At 41.1% G+C, this 25,398-nt stretch overlaps 1 protein-coding gene across 1 annotated transcript; it reads left to right on the forward strand.

The window, feature by feature from the left end:
* The first annotated feature begins 1,762 nt into the window (after positions 1 to 1,762).
* Positions 1,763 to 12,468, forward strand: rundc3ab (RUN domain containing 3Ab). The gene is made up of 11 exons (XM_079476067.1): positions 1,763 to 2,225; positions 4,281 to 4,396; positions 4,498 to 4,625; positions 4,718 to 4,803; positions 4,964 to 5,053; positions 5,226 to 5,306; positions 5,612 to 5,774; positions 6,346 to 6,503; positions 6,777 to 6,896; positions 6,993 to 7,093; positions 10,880 to 12,468. Exons 1-11 carry the CDS (start codon positions 2,119 to 2,121, stop codon positions 11,020 to 11,022), a joined length of 1,293 nt encoding a protein of 430 aa, XP_079332193.1. The 5' UTR covers positions 1,763 to 2,118; the 3' UTR covers positions 11,023 to 12,468.
* Positions 12,469 to 25,398: the final 12,930 nt, after the last annotated feature.

Here is a 25,398-nt window from a genome sequence, read left to right on the forward strand (position 1 = left end):
TTCGTAGTTCTTGAAATTAAAGAGTTGTGTGAAGGTTCTTTAAAATATCTATTTTTTGTTTTCTCAAAAAAATTCAAACATTTTTTACATTGTAAAGTCTTAAATATTTCATTTTAACCAAGCTTTTAAATGTATTGTATAAATTCTTTGGAACTGTCTGTCTCTGCTGGTTTTCATACTTCACTGATCCAAGCAGAATGTTTCTAATTATTTAATATGCAATTTTCACATTTGAAAGGAAATTGCCCTTTTAAAACTGCAATGATGCCAGTTCATTTTGTGCTTGCTTTTTAGAAGTATTGAATAAAATCTGGATTTACTTTTTAAAACTATTCTGTATACAGTAATGGACATCATCACCATGAAACTCTTCAGTGATGCATCACTGACATTATAGAGAGATGCTTTATCTAAAATGTGAATCAGTAATTTACAGAGGGATTGATTTGCCAAAAACGAGACGTTATTTTTATATTCTGCTTAATATACACTTTGTCATAAAAATAGAAACTGAACTACTTGAGCGTGATAAATGTCTCATTTGTCTTCGACTATCTACCCGATGTCCAACCAGCTCATCTCGTGAAAATCTCTTTTTTCTTTTCTTTTAACACTCTTCCCACATTCCCTCTCATTACAGTTAGGAATTTCACAGCAGAGTTTCAAGTGCAAACCCAGACCAATAAATACACACTCTCAGTCTGCCTTACACAAAACACACACAAGCTTAAATTTAGCCATGGCCTGATATGATTTTGGCAATATATTCCAGTAAATACTTTAATTGACTACGATTTACAGTACAACAGAAAAGCTGTAATGCACCTGTGCATTAATGTCTCTGTAAAAATCCACCCATACTTGATGTGCTATGACTATTTGTGTAACACTTAGAAAATGCACATGCAGCGTGCAAGATTTACCTGATTGTGTCACATTACAACCCATACAAGGCTGAATGTAGCATGATGGTCCCAACGTGGTCCCATTGCAGATGAGGCTATCCTTAGTGATTTTGGGAGAAACAATGCTTTTTTATTGGGGAATAAATTCCTATTTAGGCTAACAACTGCAGGATGTTTGCCGTGCTCTCAAAACAACATACATTATGTTTTTGTTTCCTTTTCATGTATGTTTGTTTATAGGCCCACATGTCCGTTAAATAAAAAAGCATTGAAAACAACGCACATTAAGGCCTATTGGCTTCACCCCCCATTTCCAGGCCCGGGTATGTGTTTGTTAACACTGTGTGGTTTATTAAGTTTATGTGATGCAACAAACCAAGAAAAAGGTTCACACATATCGGCCACATCACAAAAACATTCATTGAGCTTTCCGGAAACTTAGTCCATTTAGCTAATAACTAATAATCACAATACTAATCATTGTTAAGACCTTGTTAAGAAGTTCCTGAAACTATTTATACTTATTATTTTAATTAGTTTAATGCCTTCACATACATCTTTACAAAATGTTATTTAATGCGACGGTGATTGGTCCGTGATGTCGACAGCTTAACAAAGTAACACGTGCCACGTGACCATGCTCTTCTTCGGCATTTTTAATAATAATTTATGGATTTAACAGAAATGAATGACAATAAACGATTAAACATGCTCAAAATTGATCAAAACGCAAAGTGAACATATAAAGATAGGATTTTAAATAATGGGATTACTTTGTACATCCACCTCCTGCCCTTCATACTCTTTCTAAATAGATCAAAACGAACGCTCCCTCCAGTGGCCAGCAGCGGTGGTGCAGACGTCTGTGCGTCCTTGATGCGCGTCCGTCCGGCACTACATCATGACCGTCTTGGAATAACGTTTTCGGCTGACAAATCGTATGCATTTAGCGTCGAGTCTATCGTCGTCATAAAACCAATAAGTTACGTTTTAAAATGACGTTGCTGACCAAGTGGTGAATGCTGAGATCACGATGAGGTCAGTATAGAGGAGGGGTGCAGACGAGCTCGCCATCGTGTCTCTTTAACAGCGATCGAAAGAGAAAGCTCCCGAATAAGTGCAGAATGACATTTTCAGGTCGCATGTATTTGATGCATCATCTCTGAATGCGGTTGTGTGTACATTTATGGCGTAAAGGGAGGGGTCCTGTGGGATGGAGCAGAGTTTCATGCAGTCCACTATGGCTATGGGTGCACAGTCCAAGAAAGGCTTGTCCAGGAGCGTCGTCGTGGAAAGAAAAAACCTAATCACGGTTTGCAGGTGAGTGAAGCTTGTCATATGTGCACTGTAGCAATATTATTTTATATATTGAGTTATATGCTGTTAGAGTCCATGTATTTCCTGTTCTTTATTTGTCCTATCGTAAAGGTAAAATGTGAATAAAATAATCTTGGCCCTGGTGAAAAAAACTGAGATTTTCTAAAAGAATTTAAATTAATATTTTTTAAATCAAGATTTAAGTTAGGATGATGTGTCAGATGCGGATACCCCGAGTGTCTGAACCCAATAGCGTTCAATGACAAAGTTCAATAAAAAAAACGAGTGTACCTGCTTATTCTTATTTAATAGGATCGATGTTATAACGAAAAGATACAGGACATTACACCGTTTGATTTATTTCTGTTCCCGGATGATGTCGTTGCTATGACGACAACCGTCCTCCAGCAAGGGCAGCAGGGATGGCGGGTACCTCTGGGAATCTTCTTACGTGAAAGCATACTGTTTACGATTATTAAGATATTTTCAGTTTAAACTATCTAAATGATGACGAAAGTCAGCTGCATTGAAGGCTGTTAGTCAGGCCCTTGCTCGATTGTGTTGTTGTGGAGCTGCTGAAAGAGCCTGTTGTTGAAAGAACAATTGATGCTGAAGTCACTGCTTTCTTGGGCATGGATAGGAACACATTGCTTCATGTCATCTGAAACATTAAAAAGAATTGGTCTCGAATCAATTTGGTTCTGTGTACTTTGTGAACTTTTCCCTTTTAACCATCATAGGTTATCGTGTTCTGTGTTTAACACTGTTCACACTTTACACTGGTTTGTCCTTTGGAACTGTAATGTGGTGCTAATCCTGCTCTGGAACGAGGTTTCATAACCCAGGATTAAAAGCGGTGGCATTATTCCAGGGTTAGTCTGGAACTAAAAACGCACTGTCAGTTCTCACTGAGATGTACTCACAGAGAAGTAGTGAAAAGTCAGCCGGTCAGTGAGTCCGATCTCAGGTAGCCAGACCTTCAGACTGATGACAGAAGGCCTAAGAGAACCCCTTAACAATACTGTTAGAATTAAAATGAAGGGTTTTCCTACCCTAAGAGGTTTCTTGCAACCAGGCCCTGGTCTCCGTGGCAGCTTTCATTAGCCAAGGACCTCCAGGAGGCCATCTGACTGACAAAGCTACCAATCACATTTCAGCTTTCTATATCAGAATCAGAAAGAGCTTTATTGCCAAGTATGTTTGCGCATGCAAGGAAGTTGTTTTGGTGACAGGAGCATCCAGTACACAGAAACAGCAACAACAGTTCACGGAGACCATAACATAATAGAATCAGTACACAGACGATTTAAATAAGGGCATATGGGTATAGAAAATTAAGAAAAACAATACAATAAACATAAGATAAAGATATTGAGAATGTAAATATATACAGGTACAAGTAAGAAATAAGAATAGACTGTTGGCGTACAAGGTATGTGCTACAGTATATACAGCAGAATGAAATTTGATTTACAGAAAAAGTTGTATAAAAATAGATTAATATTTATAAATTAATATTGCATTTAATTATTATTGCACAGAGCCATTAATTTTTCAAATAATTGCACGGTTTATTTGCTATAGTTTAGAAAACCACAATAACATATGACCAGAACTCAGAGTTGAACTGTTTCATTATAAATTCATCTTGATGATGTCAGATAACATAGAAAGATGTGTAATGGATGAGCTGTCAGTTGTAAAATGTAGGTACACAATTGGATGGTCAAACAATTGCAAGCAATGCTTAATTTTTTTCAGTCTGTGGTGTAAAAAGGTTGCATTAGCAAATAAAGAAAAGTACATGGTCGGGTCAAAGTGTCATTGTGGTCTGAAATGATATTACATTTTACTAGTCGTCCACTGTATGAAAGATTTTGGTGTATTATATGTCACAGTTTACTTGATTTTGCTACCCACTTAATCCAATCATTTTTGGTTTGACTGTGTGTTATTTTACAGATATGGTGGCTTTACAGTACATGTACTTAAATTCAATACAATTTAAGACAATGCCATTAGATTGTCCTGTGAAACCCTCAGATGATGTGCTTGCAGGTTTTCTGTGAAGACACTGCTGGAGAAATACACAGCAGAGCCCATCGATGACTCGTCTGAGGAGTTCATTAACTTTGCTGCCATTCTGGAGCACATCCTCAGACATCGCTTTAAAGGTAAAGAAAGCACATTCAAATGTTCTTTATAGCCATGTAAACAATGTTTGGGACATACTTAAGGCACTTATATCTCTCACAACACATCTGCATCTTAACAGGTTCCGGCAGCTGGTTTGATGGCCAGCGCAGTTTCTGGGACTTTATTCGTGTCGCCTGCAGTAAAGTGCCCAACAACTGCATAAGCAGCATTGAGAACATGGAGAACATCAACTCCTCACGGGCAAAGGTGAGAATATTAATCCTTTAAACTCATATTAGGATAGGATGTTATAGGATATTTACTTTTACATATATTTAATTGCATTAATTTCTCTGTAGGGCAGAGCATGGTTACGGGTTGCACTTATGGAGAAACGTCTATCTGAATACATCGCCACAGCTTTACGAGACAGCCGCACCACCAGGTCAGATGAAAAGAAATACATAAATCTCACCACCAATATGCTTTTGCATATATGAAGTCCTGTCCATGAGTCCATCCTTGCCCTGGCATTTCCATTTTAAATGTACCATTTTCAGAACACAAGGGCAGATCTATAAATATATTTGTGTGCTTGTCTGCAGGAGGTTCTATGATGAAGGTGCCATCATGCTGCGAGAGGAGGCCACTGTATTGACTGGGATGCTCATTGGACTGGGAGCCATTGACTTCAGGTAGTAGGACAGAGAACAGAAAGGATGATCAGCGTTGTTTATAAGAGACTTATTGACCAGATGAACAAATAGTGTGGACAAATGTGGGGTGAATTTCTACTGGATGAAATTATGTGTATGTTTATGTAGGTATATAAAGTTTATATATTGTTGTTTGTGTGTTTGTTGTCAGTTTTTGTTTGAAAGGGGAATCCCTGGATGGGAAGTCTGAAGCTGTTATTGACTTCACTCCTTATCTGAAATTCACACAAAGGTAAAAAAATATGTTCTATAACCCACTTTCACACAGAGAATATGAAATTACATCATATTACTGTTCATACGGTGCGGTATGATATTGTTTTGAGAGAAAATCTATGTTATCTGATTCTGAAACGGATGTACTTAAAATAGTTTGAAACCAAAGAATGTTCATCGTGGCTCAATAGCACAGAACACAAGCATTGGCATTTTTTTTCGTTGATCATGGCCGACTGATCAGTCTGTCACTAGTTCTGATTTGGATTCTGTGACTTCCTGCAAATCTGCTGATATGGTGTTGTGTTATGTGGGCTTTAGTTATGATTATCTCAGTGATGATGAGGATTGTCAGAGTGTGGACAGCAGTAACAGTGACGACAGCATTGAGCATCCATACATCCCTTTGATCACCGATGAGGAGAGCTGGAGAAACAAGTGCCGCAAGATGGAGCAGAGGTTCAAGATCGTAAATGCGCAAAAGGTATCCTTTATTAGACACCGATGTTGAAACTACTTCGAAACTGTCATTTGTCAAGCTAGTACAAACCACTTGTAATTTAAAGTACGTTATTAGTGCAATGTGAGAATGTGATAGATATGGCCAATTACTCGGGGAAGCTTAGCCAAACAATAAAAAAGTGAATCATAATAGTAAAAATCAATGTGATGTGTCTTTTGTAACTTATAGAAATCAACAACTATTTAATAACTTTAATTGCATAAGATAAACATAAACTTAACTTTTAACTGGGTGAAGGTACCATTCAAGGAGCATTTTTAGTTAAGCTACAGTTTAGAATGTAAGTGTCGTCATCACTATGCTAGTAAACTATAAAATCACATCATCACTACTTTTTGTTAAATATTCCCCTACATTTCTACACATACTCAACAACTACTTTACTAACTATTAATAAGCAACAAATTAAGAGTTTATTGGGGGAAAAGTCATAGTTAATGGGTTTGGTTTAATAGCGAGAATTGCCCCCTATACTGAAGTGTGAATTGAATGTTTCTTGTGGGGAATATTTTGTAATGGTTCTGTGTTTAAGGGGTATCTTGAGGAGCTGGTGAGGTTGCGGGAATCTCAGCTCAAGAACATGGAGATGGAGAATAAAAAACTAACAGCCGGACTAGATGAACTTCAGCTACAGAGCCAGAAAGAGAAGAGAGAGCTGGAGAACATTGTGCTGGAACTGCAGGAACAACTGTGAGACAAACATACATCGCACGGACTCTTGAGAATTGAGACAAACAAGTGAAACATATTAGTATATAGGTAATGCTAATATATGGTTTTCTCGCATACAAGCAGAGGCCAGTGGATTTCAACATGGTCAAACATTGTGACCTTAATCATTGTCAGAGACCATCACTCATCACTCTTCTTTGTATCATATTTCCAAACATGAAGATTCGAGAAACTGAGAGGCACAAACACACAAAGTCTGTAATATGTTTGTTCTTTTTACTCTTATCACAGGACAAGTCTTATTCCAGGTGAACCACATCCATTATCTAAGGATTTGTCAATCCCCCTTGTTAACCAATGGCCATCACTCCAAAACTACAACAACCAGGAGGACAGGAAACTGTACCATAGGTAACGCATACAAATTATACAAAAATACACAAAAAACATAAACTAACTATGTGTTGCTTAAGATGCCATATTGTGTTGCTCTTTTGTGGCCTTTAGGGGCAGTTTTTCCAGTCCAGAGGCACATATCAGTCTCACTTCAGATTCTCAGATTGAGGGGGTAGAAGGTAAACAGAACGGACAAGCCTGGTGTACGGCAGGTACACATTTAAAAAATAAAAGAAGATTCATGTCACCACAAGGTTTAAATGTAGTTCATAAACATGCAGGAAAATACAGCAACTAAAATCATTAGTTCACCTAAAATGTTTTCATACACATTTTGATATCATACACTCGTGCAGGGGCGATTTTAGGGTCAGAGCTTTAGGGGTGCTGAGCACCCAATGAGCAACACTGCAAAGCCCCCCCCCCCCTATTTTCACACAAAAACAACAAATGTGTCTATTGAAAAATAACTTAATCATTTTAACATTTATCCAAAATCCAGATTTTTTTTAACACCTTTTTTTGCAGAACAGAACTCCTTGCATGGCAATCCCTTTAAAGTAAGAACGATAGAACGGAGCCGTTTTAACTAACTAAACCTAAAATACTGAATGAGTGGTCGCTAACACATACAAACAAGGTTTGAGACCTTTTCAGGACACCAGCTTAATTGTGAGAGTTCACACAGACAGCCCCCTGTAACAAACACAAAACCTTCTTCACACAGCTTTTCCTGACCCTTAACTCCATATTCCTCCTTCTGTATCAACAGTCATCAGATTGGTTAGATTAGATCTTTATTGTCATTGAACAATGTAACAGGTACTTGGACAACAAAATGTAATTCACCTTCTGTAAATTATTTACAAATGGCCATCTATATCTGGTCGCACGCCAGTCTGAACTTTCATAAACCAATATTAGTCATCAATAAATAAAAAAATTAAGAAAAGAAGGTGAAGTCCAAAATATCCAGATAATTTACAGAGGTCTTGAAAATACTAAGAAAGTAAAGATATTAAAAAAGAAATAGAGGGAAATCTTTAAAGTACTTCCCCTGAATCCCCATTTTTGCTCTACTTTGGGAGAGTTAATCTATGTCGCCGCACTTTGTGGCTGGCAAACCTGTCAATGACCCTTTGGGGTTCAATTATTTCAAGCAACTCCTTCTCAATAGACATCACAGCTAGGTGCTGGAGTCTGCTTTGGCCTGTGGTCCTCCTGAGCCATGTATGGAGCCGACGCAAGTCACTAAAAGACTTTCAGTGAAGGGAACACGAATCTGAACCGTACCAGCCTCACGCTTCAGAAAGAATCACTTCCTCTGACACTCTGGTCCAAACGCCAGGGCGATCACGTTTCCATGACGACTGACCAGAAAAGACGCACGTGACATCGTGTTTACGTGACTCCAGACTGTTAAAATGAGTATCAAATGAACGATAAACTTTAACAACAGAGACACAGGTCCGCAGTTTAGTTGTTTTTGTTTCACGCGCTAGCAGTTAATAAACAGAACTGAATGCGTCTTGCGGAAGAACATATTAACCGGCGCTACTTCTCTCCGTTTATGACCATGGACGAGTCACCCAGGTCCTGTGCTACTCCACAGCGGTGGCGACCCGCTGGACTAAAATAGTCCGAAAATAAACACTTGTTATAGGTGTACCATGGTGATTCAGGATACTGACTCCAGTACTCACCGATATGGTTTCGCAATCGGAACAACTCTATGTAAAAGGAAAGAAGTGTGAGACAGCTTTGGAGCAACTTAGTTGATTCACAACACAACACAGGTACAGAGGAGGAGGAGAAAAGGATGACACCATTTGCTAAGCGGGGATGTTTCATTTTCATCCTTAACACATACATTTTAATCCAAAAACTACGGAGTATGTTTTGGAAATTATTTAACCTTCTAAAAGACGATTCTTTTTAGAATAACAACATTTCTTACTCCAAGTTTTAGGGGTGCTGAGCTCCTTTTTAGGGGTGCTGAAGCACCCCTAAAAAGGGGCTAGCTTCGCCCATGCACTCGTGTACAAAATCTGACTTTCATCTAGAACACATGTACCAGGGTTCCCACTGTAAGCCAAATGTCAAATTCCCTGACTTTTCCCTTAGTTTCACTGACTAATAAGCTGAATTTCAATTACTAAATCTTTTTAGCAACTATTTTCCGGAAATCAATATTTTATAATTGGCCCCACAATATACAAACAATTCTAATATTATAATAACCCAGTTCTGACTGGCAATTTTAGCCTTAACAGTTTTTTATTATTTTAGCAGTTTAATACCCAGATAGCTCAGGTACGTCGGTCAGAGAAGCTTTACATGCATTCCAAATTATAAACATCTTACAGACATCTTCTAGATGTGTACATGACGTCTCAGAGATGTATGCAGATGAGCAAACAATAAAAAAATATGTCTTGCAGATGTAAATCCAGACAACAAATTGATTACGTCTACCAGATGTATACTGTATGTGTGATATAAGGTATACTTACTATACACGTTGTTTGTATACAGATGGTATATCCCTTCAGTTTATTACAGTACATTTCATTTTATTTTCATCAGAAATAATTAATGCAAAAATTGGTACATGCCCTGTATAAAAATGAAATAATACTGTGGACTCAGAAGAGTTCTACTTATAGCGGTATTTGTAAACGCTATTTGTAAAAGTTTTAGTCCATTAAAATGTTTGTATTTAGTAATGCCTTCTTTCCAACGCGAGGACGAGGACTAACTCAATTGTTTGTATTGTTTTAAGCTGATGCCTCTAAAATTCGCAATTTGAGTCGATATAATGTTGCATTAATGGTATAATGTGTAGCCGAATTATCTGAGAATTATCAGACGCAGAATGTTAAGCTTTTACAGCGTTTTCTAACTGTCCTGTAAAAGGTACAAAGCTATGTTTTAGTGCAGTAAAAATCATTATTAACAAATTAGACGCAGCTTGTTTTAATAAGTATCAAAACAGTATTTTTCACAGAATCTCTTGGATACACTGACATAAATATGACTGACGAAGATACTGTAGTCTACATTTCAGAATCAAGCTGAATGGAGCGCCCGTGTGTTCTGAACAAGCATGCATGACATTTAAAAGGATCCAGTTGGCCGGTTGGATGATGTCGAGCGGGAAGGGAATTTAATGTCGCTGAAAAAAGCTAACAATACGCAAAACGTGTGAAACAACGCAAAATACGTGTGATGATTCTGAACCCTTCTAGTCATATGTTTCTCAGTGTCTAGTGACACGTGTCTAGTGTGACAAAGACATGGCATTGTTTGTATTAGACATGCCATAGGCTTTGCTGTGTCTCGTCTTTGGCTCCACCCCTCTCGTTACCTCCATTAGCTTCCCTTCAGTGTTTCATTACACACACCTGCACACATTGTTATCTCTCTGGTTAGTTACGCTTTAAGATGCCCTCCTGTCTATTGTTCTATGCTCGTTTGTACTACCTTGTCCTTCATGCTAATACCTGTGAGGTTTATATATTACTGTCTGAATACCCTGCCTAGTTACGTTCGTGTCCTTGTATTTATGACGTTGCGTCATGTTTTCTATTTTAGTTGGTTCCTGTTTTTGTAGCCTTGATAAATTAGTACCCTTGATTTATCCCCTCGTGGGAAGTGTTTTATTTTTAGGTTTTGTATTTCAGTTCTGTCTGTATTTTCCCCCATTGTGGGTGTTTTTGTGGGTGTTTTGCTTTATCCCCCTTGTAACAAAGTCTCGTCTTCGTACCACCGCTGCCTTGCACTTTGTTCTTTTCATACAAATCCTGACAATACGGTACAGAATTTCTTTTTTATAAATGGAAATTAAAATTAAATTTCTAGAGTTTTTCTCACCTGATGACTACCAGGCTAGCCAACCAACTAAACATCTACTATGCTCCAAGGGACAGTTATAATCTTTATGGTTGGGTGCTAATTATTCTTGTCCTATTTATTGATTTTCTCTCCGTTATTTTCAGAAAAAGACTACACACCCTCCATGTTAGGTCTGTGCGGTTCACTGGCATCTTTACCCAGCTGCAAGTCTCTGCCCAGCCTGAGGTCTACAGAGTGCCTGGTGAACATCAGCAATGAGCCCAGTCCTGCTCTAACCCCCAGCTAGGAGTGACCAAATGAGACCAATATCACAAGCTTGTAGGCCAAGACATTCAGAGATAACTTTAGCCTGTGCACCATCTTCATTTTTTATTTTAGAATCTTGTATCGATCTGATCCTAGATACAAGAAACCATTGTGTCTAAACATTGAGGGTTCAAACAGGTCACATTTAACTATTAATTAACCCCCTCTTTTGAAATGAACACTTCAGCATTGTCACGGTTTTTCAATCTATCTTTGAATGTCTTTGCTGTTCAGTGGACTATGCACTGACTGACCTGAGGTCTGCTTAAGTTAACATTATGACTGTATGTTCATGTCTCAAAGCCCAACAAAGTTTCATATGTTTTGTTACCCTTTAAATTCTCCTATGGAAATGCAAATTTAAAACAAACAACATTTACACAGTAAAAAATAACCATGAACAATGTGTGAAGGAAAGCAAGTATATCAAAGTTACACAATAGATTTGGACATCATTATCAGCATTTATTTGTTATTTTAAAACAATACAATAAAAAATTTGGACAATTAAAGGAATACTTCACCCAAAAAGGAAAATTCTGTCACGAATCACTCTGCTTCTAGTTGTTCCAAACCTGTATCAATTTCTTTGTTCAGTTGAACAAATATTTGGAAGAATGTTAGCAACTCACATTTCTGGGGCATCATTGACAACCATAGTAAAAAAATGAAGTTTCCCCAAAACTGTTTGCTTTCCTGAATTGCTCAAAATATCATCTTTTGTGTTCAGAAAATTATACAATGACTTTTCCTACTATGGTAATCAGTAATGCCCCGTTGCTGGCAGTTGCTAACATTCTTCCAAATATCTTTGTGTTCGGCAGAAAAATCTGGAAGATCTGTCTCTCTGATACTTTTGGGTGGAGTATCCCAAAGTATGTAAAACATACAAGAACCAGTAAAGGTTAACTGTGCATTTACAGTTGTCATGAAACCAATAGAGCTGCCTTATTTCTTTTATTTGCCTTTAAAAAATTTCTTTAGGAATGGGATTGCTCTGCACATGATGGCAGTATACTATTGCTAATATAATGACAGTGGCTAGTGTTGCCAGCTCCACACTATATAATGTTTATGACACCGTGTAAAATGTTATGATCTAATGGGTCAGAATATATAACTTCTCCCATAAGGTTGTATTGTACTGTATGTTTGACATTTACATCACTACCATATATTCAATATGTTGATCACTGCCATCGTGGTCATGTCAGCAGCTGAAACACCACTAAGTTTTATTGTATCTTTATTATATAAAACATCCATTGTCAAGAAAATTGAATGGCCTTTTGTTTGGGAATGTGTGTTGTGCTTGATCTTAATTAGGATTTAGATTTAACTTGTAGCATATTATTTCATTTAAAAGCCACTGGAATACATGTTGTTTGTGACCTTAAATCGCAATAAAACTGCCCTTTTGTCCTACATTTTATGGGAGTCATAATTCTTTGTTATTTTCATATCCATACTTTTCTCACCCCTGTCACGTTACGCAGGGATCCTCTTAATGTACAGGTGCTGGTCATATAATTAGAATGTCATCAAAAAGTTGATTTATTTCACTAATTCCATTCAAAAAGTGAAACTTGTATATTATATTAATTCATTACACACAGACTGATTTATTGCAAATGTTTATTTCGTTTAATTTTGGATGATTATAACAGACAACTAAGGAAAATCCCAAATTCAGTATCTCAGAAAATTTTATTATTACTTTAGACCAATACAAAGAAAGGATTTTTTGAAATCTTGTCCAACTGAAAAGTATGAACATTTACAGCACTCAATACTTAGTTGGGGGTCCTTTTGCCTGAATTACTTCAGCAATGCGGCGTGGCATGGAGTCGATCAGTCTGTGGCACTGGTCAGGTGTTATGAGAGCCCAGGTTGCTCTGATAGTGGCCTTCAGCTCTTCTGCATTGTTGGGTCTGACATATCACATCTTCCTCTTCACAATATCCCATAGACTTTCTATGGGGCTATGGTCAGGCGAGTTTGCTGGCCAATTAAAGACCATGGTCCTTAAACCAGGTACTGGTTGCTTTGGCACTGTGTGCAGGTGCTAAGTCCTGTCGAAAAATGAACTCTGCATCTCCATAAAGTTGGTCAGCAGCAGGAAGCAAGAAGTGCTCTAAAACTTCCTGGTATATGGCTGCATTGACCGTGGACCTCAGAAAACATAGGGGACCAACACGAGCAGATGACATGGCACCCCAAAACATCACTGACTGTGGAAACTTTACACTGGACCTCAAGCTTAGTCGATTATGAGCCTCTCCTCTCTTCCTCCAGACTCTGGGACCCTGATTTCCAAAGGAAATGCAAAATTTACTTTCATCAGAGAACAGCAGTCCAGTCCTTTTTATCTTTAGCCCAGGCGAGACACTTCTGACGCTGTCTGTTGTTCAAGAGTGGTTTGACACAAGGAATGCGAAAGCTGAAATCCACGTCTTGCATACGTCTGTGCGTAGTGGTTCTTGAAGCACTGACTCCAGCTGCAGTCCACTCTTTGTAAATCTCCCCCACATTTCTGAATGGGTTTTGTTTCACAATCCTCCAGGGTGCGGTTATCCCTATTGCTTGTACACTTTTTTCTACCACATATTTTCCTTCGCTTCACCTCTTTATTAATGTGCTCGGACACAGAGCTCTTTGAACAGCCAGCCTCTTTTGCAATGACCTTTTGTGTCTTGCCCTCCTTGTGCAAGGTGTCAATGGTCGTGTCAACTGTCAAGTCAGCAGTCTTCCCTATGATTGTGTAGCCTACATAACTACACTGAGAGACCATTTAGAGGCTTTGCAGATGTTTTGAGTTAATTAGCTGATTAGAGTGTGGCCAGGTGTCTTAAATATTTAACCTTTTCACAATATTCAAATTTTCAGAGATACTGAATTTGGGATTTTCCTTAGTTGTCAGTTATAATCATCAACATGAAAAGAAAAACATTTGAAATATATCAGCCTGTGTGTAATGAATGAATATAATATACAAGTTTCCCTTTTTTTATGGAATTAGTGAAATTAATATATATAATATATATTCTAATTATATAGCACCTGTATATTGTTATATTTTAAAATTTTTACTTAAGCATACGTGTATATAAGATGTTCACAGAGCAACCACCAAATCTAATCTAAAAAAGAGAATGGACTCAATTCAACACTATAGACCCTTTAGCAGGGCTACCACCACTCACAGTCCTTCAAGCAAGTGCAAAGCAAATTGTTAGGAAGGCTCATCCATGCTACCTCATAAAGGGAGTTTTCTGCTAATGTTTGTTCCGCACCCACCTCCATTGGCAGCCTCATTTAACATTTTGGAATTGTGGGTAAGAGTGAAAGCGCTGCTAAGTCAATGGTATTTGGTCCTTTGAGATTTGCTTTACTGTGGAGTTCCATCTTGCAACCTGATTCAACTAATCAGCCATGAGGGCTATTGTTTTTTAAATGCAAGCATGTGTGATTTTAAGGTGACTCGAATTCTCTACAGTTAAGTGTGTGTGTTAGGTAAAATGGCGTGTTTAAAACCACACCTTTCTGCATTTGGAATCAAACACAAGAAATAGCATAAATCCAGCACAGAAATCTAGAACTTAAGAGCATCAGGAGGGTGGAACCATTGTTCTTTAAATCACACTTTGACACGTTCCAAGTGTTGCAGGTGCCGATTTCAGAGACCCCGCAGCCAGATTACTGTAACCTGTAAAACAGGAATAAAGTCAAAAGAGACAGGAGAATTGCATCTGTTGATCTTTTTATTCAATGCACAATCAGTACAAACAGTCATCTTAAAAGCATTAATGACAATCTTCGCCTGCGTTACCAACACTATCACTCAAATGTCACCAATCATCAAAATAAATCACATTTCTGACACTTTGTCTCCTTTTCTTCATTTCACCATTTTCAGCTAATGACTAAACAGACATTTTATAAACAGCCATCGTGTTATTTCCAAACACAAAGTGATTATATATGAACTGTGATCAGATATTAGGTATGATGATAAAATTTCCAAACACCCCTAAACTCAAAATGGATCACATTTCTAGATAGAGCTGAAAATTCCCTTTACGACGACACCTGAATTGTTAAAAACAGTTGAGGATTGCAAAAGTTATGATATTTATAATAACGGGGAATATATTAAAATAGTTAACATTAACTACAATAGAAGTCATGTGATCCTCTATGGATTTCGATGAAATTTCGTCAGTACCAAGATAAAAGCTTTGTATTTATGTCCACGTATGTTTCAGGAGTGTCCAAAGCTTAGATGAAGCCCGCCGATCGGTTGAAAGCCACGCAAATCTTCAGAAAGTTGCGGTGATCTGAAATCACCTTAGAAATGAAATGCTGAAGTTTCCAACGCTGCAGGGGTTTGCACTCGATGCAGTTACCATCGTATTCAGGAAAAACATACTCTCACCAGGCGGCCAGAAGTAGATATTAAAAGATGCGCACATTTCAGTACTACGGTTTGGAACACATTGTTGAGACAGAATGTTCGCCAAGTCGTCATACCTACAGATATGAGTCCACCGTCTCTGTTTAAAACTCCGATGGCAGCGGTGGGATTTGAACCCACGCCTCCGATAGAGACTGGAGCCTAAATCCAGCGCCTTAGACCGCTCGGCCACACTACCTCGAAAACACAAACTTTATGCCATAGTTTTTTACAACGGGTTGCTGCAAAGCTACTCGGACAGTCGGTGGCTTGTGAGGTCCCGTGCGTCAAGATTGCTGTGTAGGTTTACACAGCAGGGCTGTTCAATCCTTTGTCTGGAGGTGAATCTACCTGTAGGTTGCTGTTACCCCTCACGACGTTACTGTAGATGCCTCATCAAGAACAGCTGAACCAGCTAATGTGTTTCTGTGGAATGGCAGATAGTTGGAAAAAGTGCTTTAAAAACGGCACTCGTAGCTCATCTAAGGTCTTTATTCAAAATCTTTTGTGTTACTGTTTCCTGCTAAGCGTCGTAGACAGTCAGAAGCGCATATGGTTCTGGGACTTAAGAGTTTCGCGAACCTTTTCAATGCAGGAGTTTTCTATCCTGTCCCTGAGGTTGAATCTGTCTGCAATTTCATTCCTCATCAACCACGACTGAACCAGCAAATTCCGCTCTGGGGGTTCGCAGCTAAAAGAAAGTCGGATGGCAATTGAAAACAGCCGTTTTGGTTCGAGTGCAATCCTCAGACACTTTCGAGCCTCCGCTGGCAGCCGTGGGATTTCAACCCACGCATCCCAAGAGACTGGAGCCTTAATCCAGCACCTTAAAACCCTCGGCCACGCTTCACAGGAGCAGTTCCAAAATAGGCCCTTTTCCGCCACTGTTTTTCCAAGATGTTCTTCAGGACCACTTTAAATGATGTTACAACACCTTGAAAGTGTTTCTATATCGTTCAACGCGGTGGATCCTTAATGCATTTTACAAACCTTTGATGTAAACCTACATCAGAGACACATTTACCGATAGCAGAGAGTTACATTTACATTTACATTTACATTTAGTCATTTAGCAGACGCTTTTATCCAAAGCGACTTACAGATGAGGAAACATTGGAAGCAATTATAACAACATAGGCAACGAAAAATACATAAGTGCATCAAACTAGTCCATTAAAGCCTAGCACAGTATAAAAGCTAAGAATAGCGAGGTTAGTAATCATTTCTTTTTTTTTTTTTTTTTTTATTTTTTTAAAGAAGGAAAGGGAAGAGAATTCCAGCGTTGGAAACTACATATCTCACAATTCCAACGTGAGATAACGTTTTTAAGCAGCCTGTGAAATGGTTTGTACAACAAAGCAAGCATTGAACAAGGAGAGCAAAGCAGCCGTAGTCGGCAGGGTTTGAACCTGCGCGGGGAAACCCCAATGGATTTCGAGTCCATCGCCTTAACCTCTCGGCCACAACTACAACACGTTTTAGTAAGCCTGCCAGCGGAGCTAAATTTACGCGGCAGAGAGAAGCGTTCCACGCAATTGGAATCATGTCCGCAGACATTGGGGGCACGCCAAAGAGCTGCTTATTGAGGTCTGCCTGGATACATTAGCAGGGAGGGGAATGGCAGCTTTGACCGAGGTCTCAACACATTTCAGGTGCGTTGGCTGAGGTAAAGCACAAACTCGCAGTCCTATTGCAAAACCAAAGAGCAATACAGGCTCGTCGTCTTTCCTGCCAAGTTAAAGTCTTAATATTTTGTCATTTTCAACTCTGAGGATTCCTAAGGCAGGAAACACAACCTTCAAGCAGTGACTCTACGCCCGAACAGGGACTTGAACCCTGGACCCTCAGATTAAAAGTCTGATGCTCTACCGACTGAGCTATCCTGGCTCGTGTACCTCTCCGCCAAGGCAAAGTGTTTAGACTTTGGTGTACCAACTCAGAAAGGGTAGTCCAGACCTATCTCTGGGGTTGCACAAAGCAGCTTCATCCTTCATCAAGCACACCTGAATCTGGTAAGCGAGGTAGATGACACACGAAAAAAGTGAAAGGCAGATAGAAAAGTGCCCTTGTGGCTTATCTCAGGGTGCGGCTAGAGTCCACCGTCTCTGTTTAAAACTCCGATGGCAGCGGTGGGATTTGAACCCACGCCTCCGAAGAGACTGGAGCCTAAATCCAGCGCCTTAGACCGCTCGGCCACACTACCTCGAAAACACACGCTTTATGCCATAGTTTTTTACAACGGGTTGCTGCAAAGCTACTCGGACAGTCGGTGGCTTGTGAGGACTTGTGCCTCAAGATTGCTGTGTAGGTTTACACAGCAGGGCTGTTCAATCCTTTGTCTGGAGGTGAATCTACCTGTAGGTTGCTGTTACCCCTCACGACGTTACTGTAGATGCCTCATCAAGAACAGCTGAACCAGCTAATGTGTTTCTGTGGAATGGCAGGTAGTTGGGAAAAGTGCTTTAAAAACGTCCCTCGTAGCTCATCTAAGGTCTTTATTCAAAATCTCTTGTGTTACTGTTTCCTGCTAAGCGTCGTAGACAGTCAGAAGCGCATATGGTTCTGGGACTTAAGAGTTTCGCGAACCTTTTCAATGCAGGAGTTTTCTATCCTGCACCTTAAAACCCTCGGCCACGCTTCACAGGAGCAGTTCCAAAATAGGCCCTTTTCCGCCACTGTTTTTCCAAGATGTTCTTCAGGACCACTTTAAATGATGTTACAACACCTTGAAAGTGTTTCTATATCGTTCAACGCGGTGGATCCTTAATGCATTTTACAAACCTTTGATGTAAACCTACATCAGAGACGCATTTACCGATAGCAGAGAGTTACATATCTCACAATTCCAACGTGAGATAACGTTTTTAAGCAGCCTGTGAAATGGTTTGTACAACAAAGCAAGCATTGAACAAGGAGAGCAAAGCAGCCATAGTCGGCAGGGTTTGAACCTGCGCGGGGAAACCCCAATGGATTTCGAGTCCATCGCCTTAACCTCTCGGCCACAACTACAACACGTTTTAGTAAGCCTGCCAGCGGAGCTAAATTTACGCGGCAGAGAGAAGCGTTCCACGCAATTGGAATCATGTCCGCAGACATTGGGGGCACGCCAAAGAGCTGCGCATTGAGGTCTGCCTGGATACATTAGCAGGGAGGGGAATGGCAGCTTTGACCGAGGTCTCAACACATTTCAGGTGCGTTGGCTGAGGTAAAGCACAAACTCGCAGTCCTATTGCAAAACCAAAGAGCAATACAGGCTCGTCGTCTTTCCTGCCAAGTTAAAGTCTTAATATTTTGTCATTTTCAACTCTGAGGATTCCTAAGGCAGGAAACACAACCTTCAAGCAGTGACTCTACGCCCGAACAGGGACTTGAACCCTGGACCCTCAGATTAAAAGTCTGATGCTCTACCGACTGAGCTATCCGGGCTCGTGTACCTCTCCGCCAAGGCAAAGTGTTTAGACTTTGGTGTACCAACTCAGAAAGGGTAGTCCAAACCTATCTCTGGGGTTGCACAAAGCAGCTTCATCCTTCATCAAGCACACCTGAATCTGGAAAGCGAGGTAGATGACACACGAAAAAAGTGAAAGGCAGATAGAAAAAAGCCCTTGTGGCTTATCTCAGGGTCCTTTGTCTGGAGGTGAATCTACCTGTAGGTTGCTGTTACCCCTCACGACGTTACTGTAGATGTCTCATCAAGAACAGCTGAACCAGCTAATGTGTTTCTGTGGAATGGCAGGTAGTTGGGAAAAGTGCTTTAAAAACGGCCCTCGTAGCTCATCTAGGGTCTTTATTCAAAATCTCTTGTGTTACTGTTTCCTGCTAAGCGTCGTAGACAGTCAGAAGCGCATATGGTTCTGGGACTTAAGAGTTTCGCGAACCTTTTCAATGCAGGAGTTTTCTATCCTGTCCCTGAGGTTGAATCTGTCTGCAATTTCATTCCTCATCAACCACGACTGAACCAGCTAATTCCGCTCTGGGGGTTCGCAGCTAAAAGAAAGTCGGATGGCAATTGAAAACAGCCGTTTTGGTTCGAGTGCAATCCTCAGACACTTTCGAGCCTCCGCTGGCAGCCGTGGGATTTCAACCCACGCATCCCAAGAGACTGGAGCCTTAATCCAGCACCTTAAAACCCTCGGCCACGCTTCACAGGAGCAGTTCCAAAATAGGCCCTTTTCCGCCACTGTTTTTCCAAGATGTTCTTCAGGACCACTTTAAATGATGTTACAACACCTTGAAAGTGTTTCTATATCGTTCAACGCGGTGGATCCTTAATGCATTTTACAAACCTTTGATGTAAACCTACATCAGAGACGCATTTACCGATAGCAGAGAGTTACATATCTCACAATTCCAACGTGAGATAACGTTTTTAAGCAGCCTGTGAAATGGTTTGTACAACAAAGTAAGCATTGAACAAGGAGAGCAAAGCAGCCGTAGTCGGCAGGGTTTGAACCTGCGCGGGGAAACCCCAATGGATTTCGAGTCCATCGCCTTAACCTCTCGGCCACAACTACAACACGTTTTAGTAAGCCTGCCAGCGGAGCTAAATTTACGCGGCAGAGAGAAGCGTTCCACGCAATTGGAATCATGTCCGCAGACATTGGGGGCACGCCAAAGAGCTGCGCATTGAGGTCTGCCTGGATACATTAGCAGGGAGGGGAATGGCAGCTTTGACCGAGGTCTCAACACATTTCAGGTGCGTTGGCTGAGGTAAAGCACAAACTCGCAGTCCTATTGCAAAACCAAAGAGCAATACAGGCTCGTCGTCTTTCCTGCCAAGTTAAAGTCTTAATATTTTGTCATTTTCAACTCTGAGGATTCCTAAGGCAGGAAACACAACCTTCAAGCAGTGACTCTACGCCCGAACAGGGACTTGAACCCTGGACCCTCAGATTAAAAGTCTGATGCTCTACCGACTGAGCTATCCGGGCTCGTGTACCTGTCCGCCAAGGCAAAGTGTTTAGACTTTGGTGTACCAACTCAGAAAGGGTAGTCCAGACCTATCTCTGGGGTTGCACAAAGCAGCTTCATCCTTCATCAAGCACACCTGAATCTGGTAAGCGAGGTAGATGACACACGAAAAAAGTGAAAGGCAGATAGAAAAGTGCCCTTGTGGCTTATCTCAGGGTGCGGCTAGAGTCCACCGTCTCTGTTTAAAACTCCGATGGCAGCGGTGGGATTTGAACCCACGCCTCCGAAGAGACTGGAGCCTAAATCCAGCGCCTTAGACCGCTCGGCCACACTACCTCGAAAACACACGCTTTATGCCATAGTTTTTTACAACGGGTTGCTGCAAAGCTACTCGGACAGTCGGTGGCTTGTGAGGACTTGTGCCTCAAGATTGCTGTGTAGGTTTACACAGCAGGGCTGTTCAATCCTTTGTCTGGAGGTGAATCTACCTGTAGGTTGCTGTTACCCCTCACGACGTTACTGTAGATGCCTCATCAAGAACAGCTGAACCAGCTAATGTGTTTCTGTGGAGAAAAAAGTGAAAGAAGCGAAAAAAGTGAAAGGCAGATAGAAAAGTGCCCTTGTGGCTTATCTCAGGGTGCGGCTAGAGTCCACCGTCTCTGTTTAAAACTCCGATGGCAGCGGTGGGATTTGAACCCACGCCTCCGAAGAGACTGGTACATGCCCTGTATAAAAATGAAATAATACTGTGGACTCAGAAGAGTTCTACTTATAGCGGTATTTGTAAACGCTATTTGTAAAGGTTTTAGTCCATTAAAATGTTTGTATTTAGTAATGCCTTCTTTCCAACGCGAGGACGAGGACTAACTCAATTGTTTGTATTGTTTTAAGCTGATGCCTCTAAAATTCGCAATTTGAGTCGATATAATGTTGCATTAATGGTATAATGTGTAGCCGAATTATCTGAGAATTATCAGACGCAGAATGTTAAGCTTTTACAGCGTTTTCTAACTGTCCTGTAAAAGGTACAAAGCTATGTTTTAGTGCAGTAAAAATCATTATTAACAAATTAGACGCAGCTTGTTTTAATAAGTATCAAAACAGTATTTTTCACAGAATCTCTTGGATACACTGACATAAATATGACTGACGAAGATACTGTAGTCTACATTTCAGAATCAAGCTGAATGGAGCGCCCGTGTGTTCTGAACAAGCATGCATGACATTTAAAAGGATCCAGTTGGCCGGTTGGATGATGTCGAGCGGGAAGGGAATTTAATGTCGCTGAAAAAAGCTAACAATACGCAAAACGTGTGAAACAACGCAAAATACGTGTGATGATTCTGAACCCTTCTAGTCATATGTTTCTCAGTGTCTAGTGACACGTGTCTAGTGTGACAAAGACATGGCATTGTTTGTATTAGACATGCCATAGGCTTTGCTGTGTCTCGTCTTTGGCTCCGCCCCTCTCGTTACCTCCTTTAGCTTCCCTTCAGTGTTTCATTACACACACCTGCACACATTGTTATCTCTCTGGTTAGTTACGCTTTAAGATGCCCTCCTGTCTATTGTTCTATGCTCGTTTGTACTACCTTGTCCTTCATGCTAATACCTGTGAGGTTTATATATTACTGTCTGAATACCCTGCCTAGTTACGTTCGTGTCCTTGTATTTATGACGTTGCGTCATGTTTTCTATTTTAGTTGGTTCCTGTTTTTGTAGCCTTGATAATGTGGCGATGGCATACGGTGAAAGGAGATTAATCAAAGCATGAGCCGACTACGCCACCCCGGATAGGGCCAGGGACCCAAAATTAAGTAAATCACCAAAAGCTCACAGGTTCGTTATTGGCTGAGACAGGTAGCAGACAAAAGGGAAGCTGGTAAACAATTTATTTCACACACACCATCTAAAATACAAAATCACATTTAATTAAAGTCATTAAAAGAAACAGGCCATCATCTTCGTACAAAGCATACACACACTTAAAACGTCCAACCCAGAATTGGGGAAAGTCGTCTGATTGATCCGACAACCGTTGTGCTCACTCACGTCACCACACGCCAAATGTTTCGATATTGTGGACACTACAAACAAGTCAACCACAGCACCACATACAGAGGATCTCGACCGCGACTAATTCCCCCTAATTCTGGAACGAAAAGAAAATTAATAAACTCAATCCCAAAATCACTTACACAAAACAAATTAAACCAAATCACTTAAACAAAACAAATTAAACCAAATCACTTAAACAAAACAAACGAAGTAAACAAAATCACTTAAGCAAAACGAAGTAAACAAAATCACTTAAGCAAAACGAAGTAAACCAAATCACTTACACAAAACAAATTAAACCAAATCACTTAAGCAAAACAAATTAAACCAAATCACTTAAGCAAAACGAAGTAAACAAAATCACTTAAACAAAACCAAATCACTTAGGCAAAACGAAGTAAACAAAATCACTTAAACAAAACGAATTAAACAAAATAAATTTTAAACAAAACGAATTAAACAAAATCAATTTAAACAAAACAAGTTACGCCCAAAATGACATCGATAATAATAGCTAGTCCGGTAATCACCAGTCCTCCGAGAAAGAGAGCCAAATGTCGTGCCTATAGACACGCAGAACGCGATATCGAAGCACGTCAACAGACACTGAATGGTTATTATACACTGGAAATAACTGCCAGCTAAATGGGAATAGATCCTCCACACCAACCGGGACAAAGACGCTGTCCCAGGCACGGCAACGAGTGAAAGAGCAAAAACGGAAATAAACACGACTCTACGGACTGTCCACTTCGGTCCGGAACAGTCAGCTTCATGCATCCGCTACGCAGTGAAATGAAAGTGGAAGGTAAATTAAGCGTCGCACTAAAAGTAACGGGTCTGGAAACAACCCGGTTCAGGAATCCACTAGGCAGTCAGGTAGGAGAAATGGTAAGTTGGACGAATCAGTGCGAACAATAGTGGCACTGTCTATCTCGGAAAACACTCCAGTTCAAGCAGTCGTTATACATGCAGGTACGATAGCGCTAGTCCATAAGGGAGAATCACAGCCCCAAATAGCGCCGGTATCAGCCTGCGAACTGGCGTCGGTTCAGCCTGCTGCAACACCTCCAACACCCAAAGTCACTGCAGCTAATGACCCGTAATGCACCACGCACTTGACGCAGACTTCACTAATGGCTCTCGAAAATACATGGCCATTCACAAATGCCCGCAGTACTCCTCAACCACACTCTTGGACGTGTAGCCCAACCCACCGGAAATAAAAGTACTCCCGGAAGCCCTATAGGACACACCTGTGTGACATGCCAGTCCTATCTACCTTTATACCCCCGGACCGTACCATTTCCTCAAACATAGGTGGGTCAGGCAATCGCATCACCACAATCTACCCCCCCCACAAGTCATCGTAGTCCCGACGATGAACAACGTAGCCTCAAGGTCTGAAAGCCATAGCACGATTTAGCCCTGAAGTAGACCCAGCAGAAATCTGATGAGCCTCAGCCCCTACGGTCCGTGGTAAATGGTACAAATTCGTATGCTGCCCGGCCCTAGCACGTCTAGGTCTAACGATCCTTTCGGAGATACTAGACGGTCCGATAGAATCTGGTACTACGTCTAATGGTACACTTACACTCCTCTCGCTCCCCCCAACTGCACCCCCAGGTACCGCAGGACTCGCCCTTACCTCTGGCGATGCTCTATTCACCCCAATGCTCTCTGGAATTTCTGATGGGGCCTGGGTCACCACCAAGGCTAAATCCCCATCCTCAAATTCCTCAAAGCCTTCCTCTCTTACTGAAGGTACTGGCAACTCCGGCCAATCCTTAAAGGACTCGGTCGGCATGGGATCCCTTTGAACTCTGGGTTTTAGGGACACTCTATGCACGTTACGGACTTTAGTGAGATCTTGCACTGGTGCTACAGAGTACACCGATCCCCCATCCCGTGGCACTCGAACTACCTGATAGATGATCGAGCTCCACAGATCCTGGATCTTATGGCGCCCGGAGAACCCACGTTCTCGCAGATAGACCCTTTGGCCCTCTTCTAGCGGTTGCTCTTTTACCCGTTGATCATGCTTCGCCTTGCGATGCTGAGCTGCGGCCTGCAACCGCTCACGGGCACCTTCGAAGGCCACTTTAAGGCAAGCCTGATGCTCTTCCATCCAATGATGGACTCCACCAGCCACTGGTTCTTGCACCCGACCAAGCAAGAAATCCACAGGCAGTCTAGGCTCTTGCCCGAACATCAAAAAATAAGGACTCTCACCGGTGGCTTGATGGGGAGTGGTATTATAGCAAAATACCACCTGGGACAAACAAGAGGCCCAATCCCTCTTCCTTCCAGTGGGCAAGGTCCGCAACAAATTGTGCAGGGTACGGTTAAACCGTTCACACTGGCCATTACCAGCTGGATGGTATGCGGTAGTACGAGACTTACCCACCTGGTAAAGGGTGCACAACTGCTGGATAAGATGCGATTCGAAGTTACGTCCCTGGTCCGAATGGATACGGCCTGGGACCCCAAACTTAAAGAACCATTCGTCAACCAGGACGCGAGCCACAGTCGCCGCCTGTTGGTCCCGAGTAGGGATTGCCACTGTGAATTTACTAAAAATGTCTGTCATTATTAACACGTTTTCATGCCCCGAACGAGAAGGTTCTAGGACCGTAAAATCAATGGCCACTATCTCATTTGGACGGGAAGCTAACAGATGGGCCATGTAGCTTCTGGGGACTGGGGCAGCCTCTTTGGCTTGCTGGCACCGCTCACATTGCTGTATCCAACGGGCTACATCGGCCGACATCCCAGGCCAGTAGCACCGCTGTCGCACCAGTTCCAAAGTGCGCTCGGTGCCTTGGTGCCCATGACACTGATGCAGTTGGGTCAACACTTCAGTCTGTAACACAACAGGCAGCACCAGCTGCAACACCTTTGCACCACCATCAGGACTGCAAACCCGTCGATATA

This window comes from Barbatula barbatula, assembly GCF_947034865.1.
Source record: "Barbatula barbatula genome assembly, chromosome: 16".
In the NCBI taxonomy this organism is placed as follows: domain Eukaryota; kingdom Metazoa; phylum Chordata; class Actinopteri; order Cypriniformes; family Nemacheilidae; genus Barbatula; species Barbatula barbatula.